Here is a 12,585-nt window from a genome sequence, read left to right as displayed (position 1 = left end):
ACGTGGAGATTTGTACATGGAGACATGGAGATTTGTACATGGAGACATGGAGATTTGTACATTGAGACATGGAGATTTGTACGTGGAGATTTGTGCATGGAGGTTTGTACATGGAGATATGTACATGGAGATTTGTACATGGAGATTTGTACATGGAGACGTGTGCATGGAGAAGTGTAGAATATGTGTGGAAGGAGATTTGTACATGGAGATTTGTGCATGGAGATTTGTACATGGAGATTTGTGCATGGAGATTTGTGCATGGAGATTTGTACATGGAGATTTGTGCAAGGAGATTTGTACATGGAGATTTGTACATGGAGATTTGTGCATGGAGATTTGTACATGGAGATTTGTACATTGAGATTTGTACATGGAGATTTGTACATGGAGATTTGTACATGGAGATTTGTACAAGGAGATTTGTACATGGAGATTTGTGCATGGAGATTTGTACATGGAGACATGGAGATTTGTACGTGGAGATCTGTGCATGGAGATTTGTACATGGAGACATAGAGATATTTGTACATGGAGTCATGGAGATTTGTACATGGAGACATGGAGATTTGTACATGTAGTCATGGAGATTTGTACATGGAGACATGGAGATTTGTACATTGAGACATGGAGATTTGTACATGGAGACATGGAGATTTGTACATGAAGTCATGGAGATTTGTACATGGAGACATGGAGATTTGTGCATGGAGATTTGTACATTGAGACATGGAGATTTGTACATGGAGACGTGGAGATTTGTACATTGAGACATGGAGATTTGTACATGGAGACATAGAGATATTTGTACATGGAGTCATGGAGATTTGTACTTGGAGACATGGAGATTTGTACATATAGTCATGGAGATTTGTACATGGAGACATGGAGATTTGTACATTGAGACATGGAGATTTGTACATGGAGACATGGAGATTTGTACATGGAGTCATGGAGATTTGTACATGGAGATTTGTACATGGAGACATTGAGATTTGTGCATGGAGATTTGTACATTGAGACATGGAGATTTGTGCATGGAGATTTGTACATGGAGACATGGAGATTTGTACATGGAGTCATGGAGATTTGTACATGGAGACATGGAGATTTGTGCATGGAGATTTGTACATTGAGACATGGAGATTTGTACATGGAGACGTGGAGATTTGTACATGGAGACATGGAGATTTGTACATGGAGACATGGAGATTTGTACATTGAGACATGGAGATTTGTACATGGAGACGTGCACATATAGATGTGTGCATAGAAATGTGCACACATCATTTTAAAAAGTTCAATCATTTTGATCGGAAGTGTTAATGATATTGTTGTCTCATGACTCGTGGTTTTTACCCCTCAGCCCGAATTGGGCTGAAAAGGGGGTCTTGTCGTCACAGGCGTTGTCTGGGTGTCCGTCCGTCCGTCCGTCTGTCCGTCTGTTCGTCTGTCAACTTTTGGTTTCCGTCGATTTTGAGGAGAACGCCTTGTCCGATTAAATCCATTTTTGCAGGGTATGTTGGGGTTGAGTAGAGGAAGGTTCCTTTCGAAAATGGGAACACTGCGATTTTCACGAGCCGCCACGGTAGCCATCTTGAAGTCTGATTGATTTCGATATGACGTCCAACGTGCTCTCACTGACTGCATCATCGTGATATCACTGCTTCCTTTTACAATGCATGGGCTGAGGGGTTACGCCCGCTTTGCGGAGCTATTTTTAAGTTGTCGAAGACAACTTCTGTCACTTTGTACAGTTAAGAGTTTGTTTGTTTGTTTGTGTGTGTGTTTGTCTGTCTGTGCATCGATTTTCTCAGCGGTCCTTGTGTATATGTCCACTAAACATTTTGACATGAAAGATAATCACCTAAGGACTGAACCTATAAATTTGGGTGAACCTGGATCAAATGATGACGTCACGAAAAATTCACAAAGTTTCAAAAAATCCCAATCATTTACATGGGACGAAATTTCAAAAAATTATTTCTCCGCCATTTCTTGTTCAATTGCTTAGATATTTAATGTGCTTATGTAGGGTCATAATATCTTTCACCCTGCCATGTTTCAACCGGATCAGATCCAGATTGTGACGTCACAACATGTTTGAAATTTGCATTGAAAAGCCCATTTACATGACAAAAAAATTCTTAAAATTCGAAAGTTTTATATTTTTCGCTCAAACTTTTAGGGAATGTAAAACATACGATTGGCCATTAGCTGACGTAATTTGATCAACTTCCGGTTTGTATTCTGGATCCCATCAGCAAAAATGTGTCATAATTTGGCCATTTTTGAAAGCGCGTATGTCCATCAATTTTTGTGATATGTGGCTCAAACTAGGTGAGAATGTAGTTCAGATATAACTCTTTCATGAGATATCCAGGCCTTTGTTGTGACTGTTCCGGTTCAATAGTTCGCCTGACACCGAAAATTCGTCTGTCGCGCTCAGGCGCCAATGGCACTATTCTGCAAACGTGATGTATTATTTTGCAGTGCAGGCCAGTTTTATTAACAATGAAAGGCCCTCCACATGGTACCAATCCATTAAGACGTTACCATCACGCAGGTGTGTCAATTTTCCGTTTTCAGTAAGAATTTTGCTTGTTTTTATGCGGAGAAGGTGGAGGTGATGATGGAGTTTTTGACTTAAACCATTGACATCACATTCCACATTCGAATGTTGTTCATGATGACAACTGATTGAACTGTAAATGCTGTTTCTTGTGCTGTATCCGTGTGACTGTAATGAAGTTATAATAAATTTTTAAACAACTTCGACAACTTCCTCACTCCATGAGTGATTCATTATAATAGTAGAGAACTCATGATATGGGATAAAAGGAAAGTTAGGGAAGGTCTCTCGGATGGGGGAAAATACCAGGGTTTGGATAAAGTCAGGATAAGGAGGTTGTGATGGAAAAGAGGAAATTTGAAAGGGAAGAGGGAATGAATGACATGGATGTAGAGGGAGTGGGGGGGGGGGGTTGGGGGTTGTGGGATGGGGGGGGTGTTGAGGTGTGAAAAATTATGTAATTTTCCAAAAGTACACCTTTGTACCTGGCTCCTCTAAAAGCTCATGCTTCTTATCACAACAAAGAAACATATCGTACCTTGTGGAAGTCTAAATACTGACGACAAAAGCTCTGGACGCAGGCAGAAAGAGCTGAACATTGGGATTCAGGTAAGTGGGGCAGCAATTTGCCAATTATCTTTAAATTTTATTCTTCTGAAAACTACTTGCATTTCTATATTTTCAGAGGTTTTCTGATTGAACCAAAACCATCTTGCAGGCAGGTTTTCATTTTTTCAAGGCATTTTCATGCAGGCATTTCAAGGCAAAATGCAGGCATTTTCAACCAAAACCATTTTTCAAGTTTTAGTGATTTTTGCAGGTGTATTTATTTGTGTGTTTTCTCTTTCATGTTGTCACAGTTTTTCACATTTTGTTTTTGGCTGTTTTTCCGAGTTTCCTCAGTTTTTTTTTTTTACAGGCATATTCATGGTTAAAAAAAAAAAATTCGAGTTTTCTCATTTTTTCATGAGCACACAGCTTTTACACGTTTTCGTATTCGTGTTTTGTTTTTCACGTTTTGTTTTTTGATGTTTTTCTGTGTTTTTGCAGTTTTTCATGGGCATATTCATGGTTGTATTATTCAAGTTTTCTCAGTTTTTCATGGGTGCACGGCTTTTTCATGTTTTCATGATTTTTGCGAGCATATTCACAGTTTTTCATAGGATTTTTGATTTTCCTTTATGAATTACGACTGCCGGGAACCTATCCCCATTTTTCCCATTGAAACAATGTCCTGACATTCGTGGATTCAACATTCGCGGCATTTTTCAGGAATGTATCTCCCGCGAATGTTGGGATCCGACAGTATTCCTCTTTGAGATTACTTTTTGTCGGAGGGAAAAAAACTCATAAAACTTGAAATTTACCCACAAGGACACACACACACACACACACACACACACACACACACACACACACACACACACACACACACACACACACACACACACACACACACACACACACACACACACACACACACACACACACACACACACACACACACTTTTGACCCTTGCAGCCGAGAACCTCTTCGAATAGTGTGTCCACAACAGTGGCATTGGTCGATCCACATTAGGTCTACATTGGTAGATCCACAATCTCAGCTACAACCAGACAGTCAGTCAACTCAGCAAAGCACCCTCCCCATTCAAACTTTGTACATTTCTTGTTAGAGAGTTCAATATATGGTTGTGGGGACATGATAAGGGGTAAAGGGAGTAAAATAGATTAGTTATACCATTAGTCGATGTTCAGCATAAGTGTGTGGTTTCTGTGAAAAAAAAAATGATAGAGCACATGTCAAAATTTGGTTAGGAGATGCTAATTGTGACCCCTCCCCTCCATAATGTGTCTGGAAGCTTTCCCACGTTTCACCCTCATTAAGTCTTTAAATAATTCCCATAATCTATCTATTTGTTTTCTTTTTAAAGTGAACTACCAATGAAGCAGTTCCATGAGAGCAGCAAATTCCCTGCCCCTCCCCCTCAGGATGACAAAAGTAACACCTCGGTTCGTGCACCAAGGTAATAACTGCAAGAACTGCCAAAACTGTCAAGACCACCAGAACCACCTGAAACTGCTTACAAAGGTGTGAGTGGAACAAGGCTCAAGAAGCCTTGCAGAAAACCAATTAGTATACGGTCACAAGGTAAGAATAGCCGAGGGCCAGGGACAGTTTGCGGCAGCTTGGGTAAGTTTAGGAGATGAAATCAGAAAGTAGAGTCGAGTGGAGAATGGTAAGTGAGTGAGATTGGAAGTCAGAGGGAGAGAAGCTCACGAGTTCGGTTTGAGAAGCTCAGGTCACAGAGCTGCTGTGAGAGTGAGAAGGGGTTCAGTGGCATTTAACGGAAGTGCAGACTCAAGAAACGATAAATCCAGATGCAGTCTGCCAGACCATCTCTTAACACCCAAGCTCTGCTGTCCTAGCTCTCCCTCCTCGAACCACAACACAGACCCCATGCAAGTCTCGTGTGGGGATAAGGTTTTCTCTGAGTCTTGTGACCCCTGCCTGTCTGAATATCTGTCGCATGAAAAAGACAAGGTAACATGATAAGCTGTCAAGCTCATGGGCGGGTGGGTTAATGGTATAAGTCAAATAACTGTGATATGTATGCTTTTCTCCTTGTTCACCCCATTCCTTTGTTACCCATTTATTAAACCTGTTACATCTTTGGAGTGTGAGTCCAGTATGTGGTTCATGATTTGGCAAAATAAGAGTGGCAAGGGTCAAACTCGCAGTCATTGGAAATTTTGCCCAAAATCCTCGTTTGGATGCCAGGATCAATATAATTAACTCCGCTGCTCTTCGAGCCAGGGCTTACCTTGTGTAGGTTTTCTCGGTTGCTTTACGCAGCTTTTTTGGCTAGAAGAGCATAGTGGTTAGTTCTGGAAATCATAGCCACCTAGGGTAATTGATTAGTTGAAAGCTGATTGGTTATTCTCTCCAATTACGGGTGAGAGGCGTGATAGTCTTTTTTGTACACATAGTTGAGGCTCGTTGGAGAGCTAGTACAGTGAACAGATCAGGACGTAAAAGACAAAAATATGATGCAAAATACGCATGTTTTGGGTTGACAAAATGGATACAGAAGGAAACTCCAAGGAGGGAAAACTGGAAAATTAGGAGGAAGGATATGGGTGGGGTTAACGAGGGTAGAACAATCATGGTGTAGGATTGGGGATGATCTGAGATGGTTGTGAACAGCTGTCATGAAGACCTAGACAGAAGAATGAGATTGAAGAGGATGTGGAAGTTGGTTCCACAGGTGGGAAAAAAGAGCAACAAACTTCGATCGGGTTCTGGGTTTGCCATCCACAAAGCTGCCTCCTTCCACTGCCCTCTCACCTCCATCTCTTCACTCCACCTCCTAAAATCCTCAACTGCCTTCTTCCCCCTCTCTTCTCCCCGCTCTCCCCCAGCACCACAGAGCCTTTTCTCCTCCTCAACCGGCCCCCTCCCCTAGCTATTCTGCAACCCCCCACGCTCTTTCAACAACCCTCCTTACCTCCCCCCTCGTCCCTTGTCCTACCCTCCCCCTCCCCTCCCACCCCCTACACCCAAAGCCTCCTCCCCTCCCTCTTCATTAACAGTGTGGACCTCAAATATCCGGGGCCTTCACTCAAACCTTTCAGATCTTTCCATATAGGTTGCCACTGACAAACCAGACATAATCTGCCTAACAGAAACTTTCCTCCCCCAAGACATGTCTGACTCCCAAGTATCTCTCCCTGGATACTCCCTCCTCCGGTATGACAGACCTGAGCCTCATCCTGGTGGAGGAGTTGCTGTCTTCATCAAAGCCTCTATTCCTCACTCTCCATGCACTGCCCTCACTCCCCCACACCCCCAGGAGTACCTCTAGCTACGGCTTCCCCTCCACTCCCACCTCATGTTTATATGTGTACTGTACCGTCCACCAAACAGTGATGACTCCATCTGCACCTCACTATCTGAAAACATGGACCAACTTCTATCTTCTCATCCAAACTCTCTCTTCCTCTTATGTGGCGACTTCAATTGTCATCACGCCAGTTGGCTAGGTGTGGGTACCTCTCTCACCTGCCATGGCACCTCAGCAAAAGCTTTCTGCGACTCATTGGGACTGACTCAATCGGTCAACTTCCCGACCCGGATCTCAACCAATGGTACTCAATCTCTTCTGGATCTGATTTTGACAGGTTTCCCTGACAATATCTGCTGCTCTTCCTCTGTAGAATGTGTGTACTAGGATGCTGATATTTGGCATGGAGGTTCCTTTGGGGTATATTATTGATGCAGTGAAGTTGAAATTAAAAAAAAAATTCGAATTTTAAAATTTTTTGACCTGCTTTGAACTTAACTTTTTTGGTGCTAGTTATTTAGAAGCTTGCCATTCATTTAATATGTGTACTAGGATGCTGATATTTGGCATGGAGGTTCCTTTGGGGTATACTATTGGTGTAGTGTAGTTGAAATTAACAAATTATTTAAAAAAATTTTTTAATTTCAACCTAAGATGGTGTCAAAGCCACCCAATGCTCGCCTGTTTATACTAGACGCCTGCCATTTATTTAATATGTGTACTAGGGATGCAATGAAGTCCAAATGAAATAAATTTTGTTGGTGCACCTTTTTCAGAGACTCAATATTTGTGAAGTTAAAACACTACATATTACTTTTTAGCTCGCCTGTTCGAAGAACAGAGAGCTATAGCGATACCCCCGGCGTGAGCGTGAGCGTGAAAATGTTAAAGTTTTTGGTGCAAGTTATTTCCTTTCTAATGTTTTTATCTACCACACTATTTTTTGCTGATTACAATATACAAATACATATATTGCTTTAAAATTATTTGGATCAGACTTCACTGCAATGCTTTATAAAAAATATTATGAGACTAGTCTTTTAAAAACGATAAATGTATAAACAGGTGAGCATTGGGTGGCTTTGACACCAACTCTCTGGTATGACAGACCTTACGGTGTCTTCCAGGTAGAGTACAGGTGAGTTATCTCCAGGTAGAGTATACATCATGCAGTGATGTTGGCAGATTTCCAAGCAGATGGAAGATGATGTAGCACAAATGACAGGGTGAAAATGGCAGAGAGAGGATGTGTAGGAGCCACACAGGAGGTTTTTAGGACATGTGAACTAATGCAGTCCGGTCCAGTTGCAGAGTTGAGGAGAAATTGGGTACAACAGGGAAGGATGGTTACTGAGAGTGAGGGGTTGGAGACACAATCTTTGGATGCAAACACAGAATTGAGGGATTCAGCCTTCGTACAAGTGGAGTCGGCTGTGGTGCTATTTTAAGAGAGGGAAGGGATAGAGGGGGAGTATACTCCAGAGACAGACTTAACAATATGCCACAATGTTTTAGAAGGAGACAAGTTGGAAGTTTATTCTTGAGGTTGGATAGATGTTGTTTTCTAACTCTCCTGAGAGTGGACACACACTTGTTGCGGACTTTCTGGAATGCAGTGATATTGCCTTCGGTCGGATTTTCCTTCCAGAAAGAGAAGGCAAGTTGTTTCAGAGCAACTGCCTCACCACAGGATTCGGTTTACCATGGGTGGGAAGAAGGGTAGGATCATAAAAGACAAGATGGGATAAATCTATTTATGAGAGAGAGCAGGATTGTGTGGAAGAATTCCCAAGCCGAGTTAATATCAGGGGCAGTAGATATGGGAGACCAGTCCTGAAGAGAGATGGCTGCTTGCAGTCCCTGCCAATCTGCCTGAGTGAAATGCCAGACTCGCCGGCGTTGAGGGAGCTCTCTGAGAAAAGCCAGAGAGATGTTGACTTTCACAAATAGGCGTTGTGGCGTGCGCCTGTAATCCGGCTACTCGGAGGCTTGGGTTGGAGGCTCGCTTGAGGACGGGTGCTCTGCGCTGGGCCGCGCTATGAGAGGGTGTAGGGCAGCCCGGAATCATGGCGAAACCCAATCCTTATCCCTGTGTCGTAAGAGGCGACCAGGGTTGCGTCAGGAAGGGCATCCGGCGTAAAACCTGTGCCAAATCAGCATGCTGATCATAATGGATGATCCGCTGTGGCGACCCCTAACGGGAGCAGCCGAAAGGAGTACAACAACATGTTGACTTTCACAAGCATATGATCAGATGAGCCAATTGGAGCACAGGAAGAGCAGGAGACATTTGCAGGAATGTTAGTCATCACCAAGCCCAGAAGGTAGGATTTGCCTTTGTGAAAAATCCTAGTTTTAAAGTTCACAGATTGAGGCAGTTAATTGAGACAGTCGGTTCACAGACAAAGTTTACAGATTAAGCTCATGATATTTGTCTGTTAACCGCTGTCAGCATTGCATATGGTACATGTTTAGGAGCCTTGATGGTGCGAAAATCTGTTCATACTATGACTGACGAGTCACCAATAAGCGATGAAACTGGTCTGGTGGCTGATTGGGATTCTCCTGTATGTGCTCCTTGTGAATGTCTGCAGCTGTAGAGGAACCCAGGTAAGGTGTGAAACAGCAAAGGGTTTACCTTGTGTAGTATTTGTTGTTTGAGTTATGGAGCTATATTTGGCTGGAAGAACATGGGAGTTAAAAAAAATACACATACAGTTCCTTCAGAAAGTATTCACACCCCTCGAATTTTGTCACATGTTGTTGTGTTCCAGCCTGGATTTAAAATGGATTAAATTTTAATGTTTTTGTCACTGATCTACACAAAGTACCCCATAATAACAAAGTGAAAACATGTTTTTAGAAATTTTTTACAAATTAACTAAAAATGAAAAGCTGAAATGTCTTGCGTTAATAAGTATTCCACCCCTTTGCTGTGACACTCCAAATTGACTTCGGGTGCATCCAATTTCCTTTTATCATCCTTGAGATGTCTCTAAAACTTGATTGGAGTCCACCTGTGGCCAATTCAGTTGGTTTTGGAACTTGGAACAGATTTATCCAGGTTAGATCTATCATCGTGAAGGTCAGTATTAATTTCAAATGAGTTTGCTTTTCAAATGAGAGAGAGTGGACCTCAAATATTCCAGAAAACTTCCAGAGAGTGGGTACAGCGTCGAGCAACTGAATTGATTCCAGGGTTGGCTAGACTAAGCTATAAGGAGAGGTTGAAGGAGCCAGGACTTGATTCATTGGAAAGGAGGTGATTGTGAGGGGATCTTATGGAGATGTGATAATGTATAGTGTGGACCAAAATAGATGAAGTGGAGATTTTCAGCAGAGTAGACAGTGTTAGGACCAGGGTCCATAGCTTAAGGGTAAAGAAGTTGAGAGTTAGGGCAGTTTTAATGCAGGGGTCTGTCAGTCAGAGGAGTTAATGCATGGAATGGTCTCCCAGGAAAGGTAGCTGCAGTGGTGGGGATTATAGATAGGTTTAAATGGAATATAGATAGGTATCGAGATGCATCTGGAGAAAAAGGGGTATAGGGACATTGGCTTGTGTGGATGGTAGGTATCTTATGTGGGGATGGGTAACGATACTGGGGTTGGTTGTCCTTGTCCTGCGCCAAATTTCCTTGTGTGTATCCTTGTGTATGTGTAATCCAATAATATGTAACTCACTTTTGGATTACTGTAAGAAATTACACAACAAATTACCCAATAGTCGATGTGCTTAATAAACTGTAATGATCGCCATAAAGAACAAACCTTCCAAAACTGACTGTCGGACGTCGGTTTAAAGACCATGCTTTGTTGTGATCACACAAAAGACCATGCAACAAAGTGACGAGTTTGCATCATTGCATCAGTTAATTGAACCGATTCCTTTTGCACATCACACACTCAAAAGTTGCTCACCGATTAAGCTGCTTCGTTCTCGTTTACCAAGCAACCGCTCTTCCCTCCTTCATCCACAATCACGCCCACCACGGGCACACTATAGTTACCCTCCCCTTAATCTCATTGCCCTGCCCATGTGTAAAGGTCCATCTCCCAAGTCTAATGTGCTGATGCGAAATGCTCACACGCATCCTTGTGCAAGGCAGGCTGAGCGGATGTGATGGGAGTTTTTAGGATTTGAGGATATGACATGAGTGTGACGGGCCGAGTGACCATTCGAGGTTTAGATAAAATATGATATCAAATTATCATATCAACGTCCCAAATGAATCTGACGATGCTAGAATTAACGTAACACCACCGTTACAGTTTGGCATACACCTACAGTATCATCGACGATACGCTATACATACACACAATAATGGCATTGGGAAAAATCAATGACTTTAACAGCTTGTTTAGTACGAGAATGGCATGCAGCGTGCACCTAAAATAAAATACACTTATCTCCCAAAATATGATATCAAATTATCATATCAACGTCCCAAATGACACTGACGATGCTAGAATTAACGTAACACCACCGTTACAGTTTGGCATACACCTACAGTATCATCGACGATACGCTATACATACACACAATAATGGCATTGGGAAAAATCAATGACTTTAACAGCTTGTTTAGTACGAGAATGGCATGCAGCGTGCACCTAAAATAAAATACACTTATCTCCCAAAATATGATATCAAATTATCATATCAACGTCCCAAATGACACTGACGATGCTAGAATTAACGTAACACCACCGTTACAGTTTGGCATACACCTACAGTATCATCGACGATACGCTATACATACACACAATAATGGCATTGGGAAAAATCAATGACTTTAACAGCTTGTTTAGTACGAGAATGGCATGCAGCGTGCACCTAAAATAAAATACACTTATCTCCCAAAATATGATATCAAATTATCATATCAATGTCCCAAATGACACTGACGATGCTAGAATTAACGTAACACCACCGTTACAGTTTGGCATACACCTACAGTATCATCGACGATACGCTATACATACACACAATAATGGCATTGGGAAAAATCAATGACTTTAACAGCTTGTTTAGTACGAGAATGGCATGCAGCGTGCACCTAAAATAAAATACACTTATCTCCCAAAATATGACCACTGGACAATCACACGGACACGTTTGTTTCTCACTGTATTATCTACCGTGCGGTGGTGGGAAACGAGCAATTTGAAAAAGGAGAAAAAAAGGACACCATACATGGGGATAATGGAAGAGAGCTGGAGGAAAAAATGATGAGTAATCCAAATAACGAGAGGATTAATGAGGTTCCGAGATTGAACACTTACGGAGAGAGGGGGAAGCGGTGAGCAGAAGGTTTTGGGGATGGAGAGGGAGACGACGTACAGGAGGAGAGCAAACACAACTCCCTGCGCCATCGTGGCTCATGTGCCACTGCTCATGAATATTAATATCGCGTCGGATTATACACTTCGAAATTATACAGCCCTTTTGTGCCACTAATTATATTCCATTCCTCGATATGTCCACGGGAAATTCAGCTCTGTAGTCCTTGAGCTGGAAATTTTTTTTTTTTACGTCTTATACGTTTTGAAAAGCAATTTCGATTTGCCAATTAGTGGATCTGTTTTCATCTTATTAAATCTCACCACTCGCAGATCATGTACGGGATTTGTAAGATAAAGGCCGTTTTGAATTTTTTAGGATGACACGTCCAAGACGTTGACGGTTTGTGCTCGAGTGCTGGCAACACGGTTAAGTAACACCAGACAATGCTCATTGTGGAAGCAGGACAATCACATGAATATTAATCAGGTTCGAGTGACGTTGGCAGAGATGCTCATGAATATGCACCGGGATGTCATGGAAGCGTTAAATATTCGTTTACCTAGTTTTAAAATGGTGTTCACTTTAAATTCACTAAAAGATGTAAAGTTCAATTAGCAATCCTCTTATTCATCTGCACTTTCTGACAGTTGTCTGCCTTCCTCCCCAGTACCCCCACCACCCCATCCCACACACACACACAAAAAACATTCACAATGAATGTGATTGTGATTGTTGGTGTCCTGTGGATCATTTATTCATTGGTCCTGTCCTCCCCCCCCCTGCTGTTCGCCTTCCCCCCTTCAGATTGAGTGTGCATTGGGTTTGAGGTGTAGGTAGGGTTTGGTGCGTGTAACATGCTGCGTTGTCCTGCATTGGTGATTGGGA

General features: G+C 42.2%; 1 protein-coding gene across 3 annotated transcripts in view; it reads right to left on the bottom strand.

The window, feature by feature from the left end:
• LOC147025228 (uncharacterized) overlaps window positions 1-11,827 on the bottom strand; it is a 90,588-nt gene extending 78,761 nt beyond the window's left edge. For all 3 annotated transcript variants that reach the window (XM_085885985.1, XM_085885984.1, XM_085885987.1), the window contains exon 1: window positions 11,700-11,827. In XM_085885985.1, the coding sequence (XP_085742111.1) occupies window positions 11,700-11,789 (90 nt within the window). In that variant the 5' untranslated portion in view covers window positions 11,790-11,827. The remainder of the gene's footprint in view (window positions 1-11,699) is intronic.
• Between the last annotated feature and the right edge of the window lie 758 nt (window positions 11,828-12,585).

This window comes from Eptatretus burgeri, chromosome 6 (genome assembly GCF_056783735.1).
Source record: "Eptatretus burgeri isolate ZD-2024b chromosome 6, Ebu_testis_v1, whole genome shotgun sequence".
In the NCBI taxonomy this organism is placed as follows: Eukaryota; Metazoa; Chordata; class Myxini; order Myxiniformes; family Myxinidae; genus Eptatretus; species Eptatretus burgeri.
Note: the sequence above shows the minus strand (reverse complement) of the source record. Positions and strands in the feature narration are given on the sequence as shown.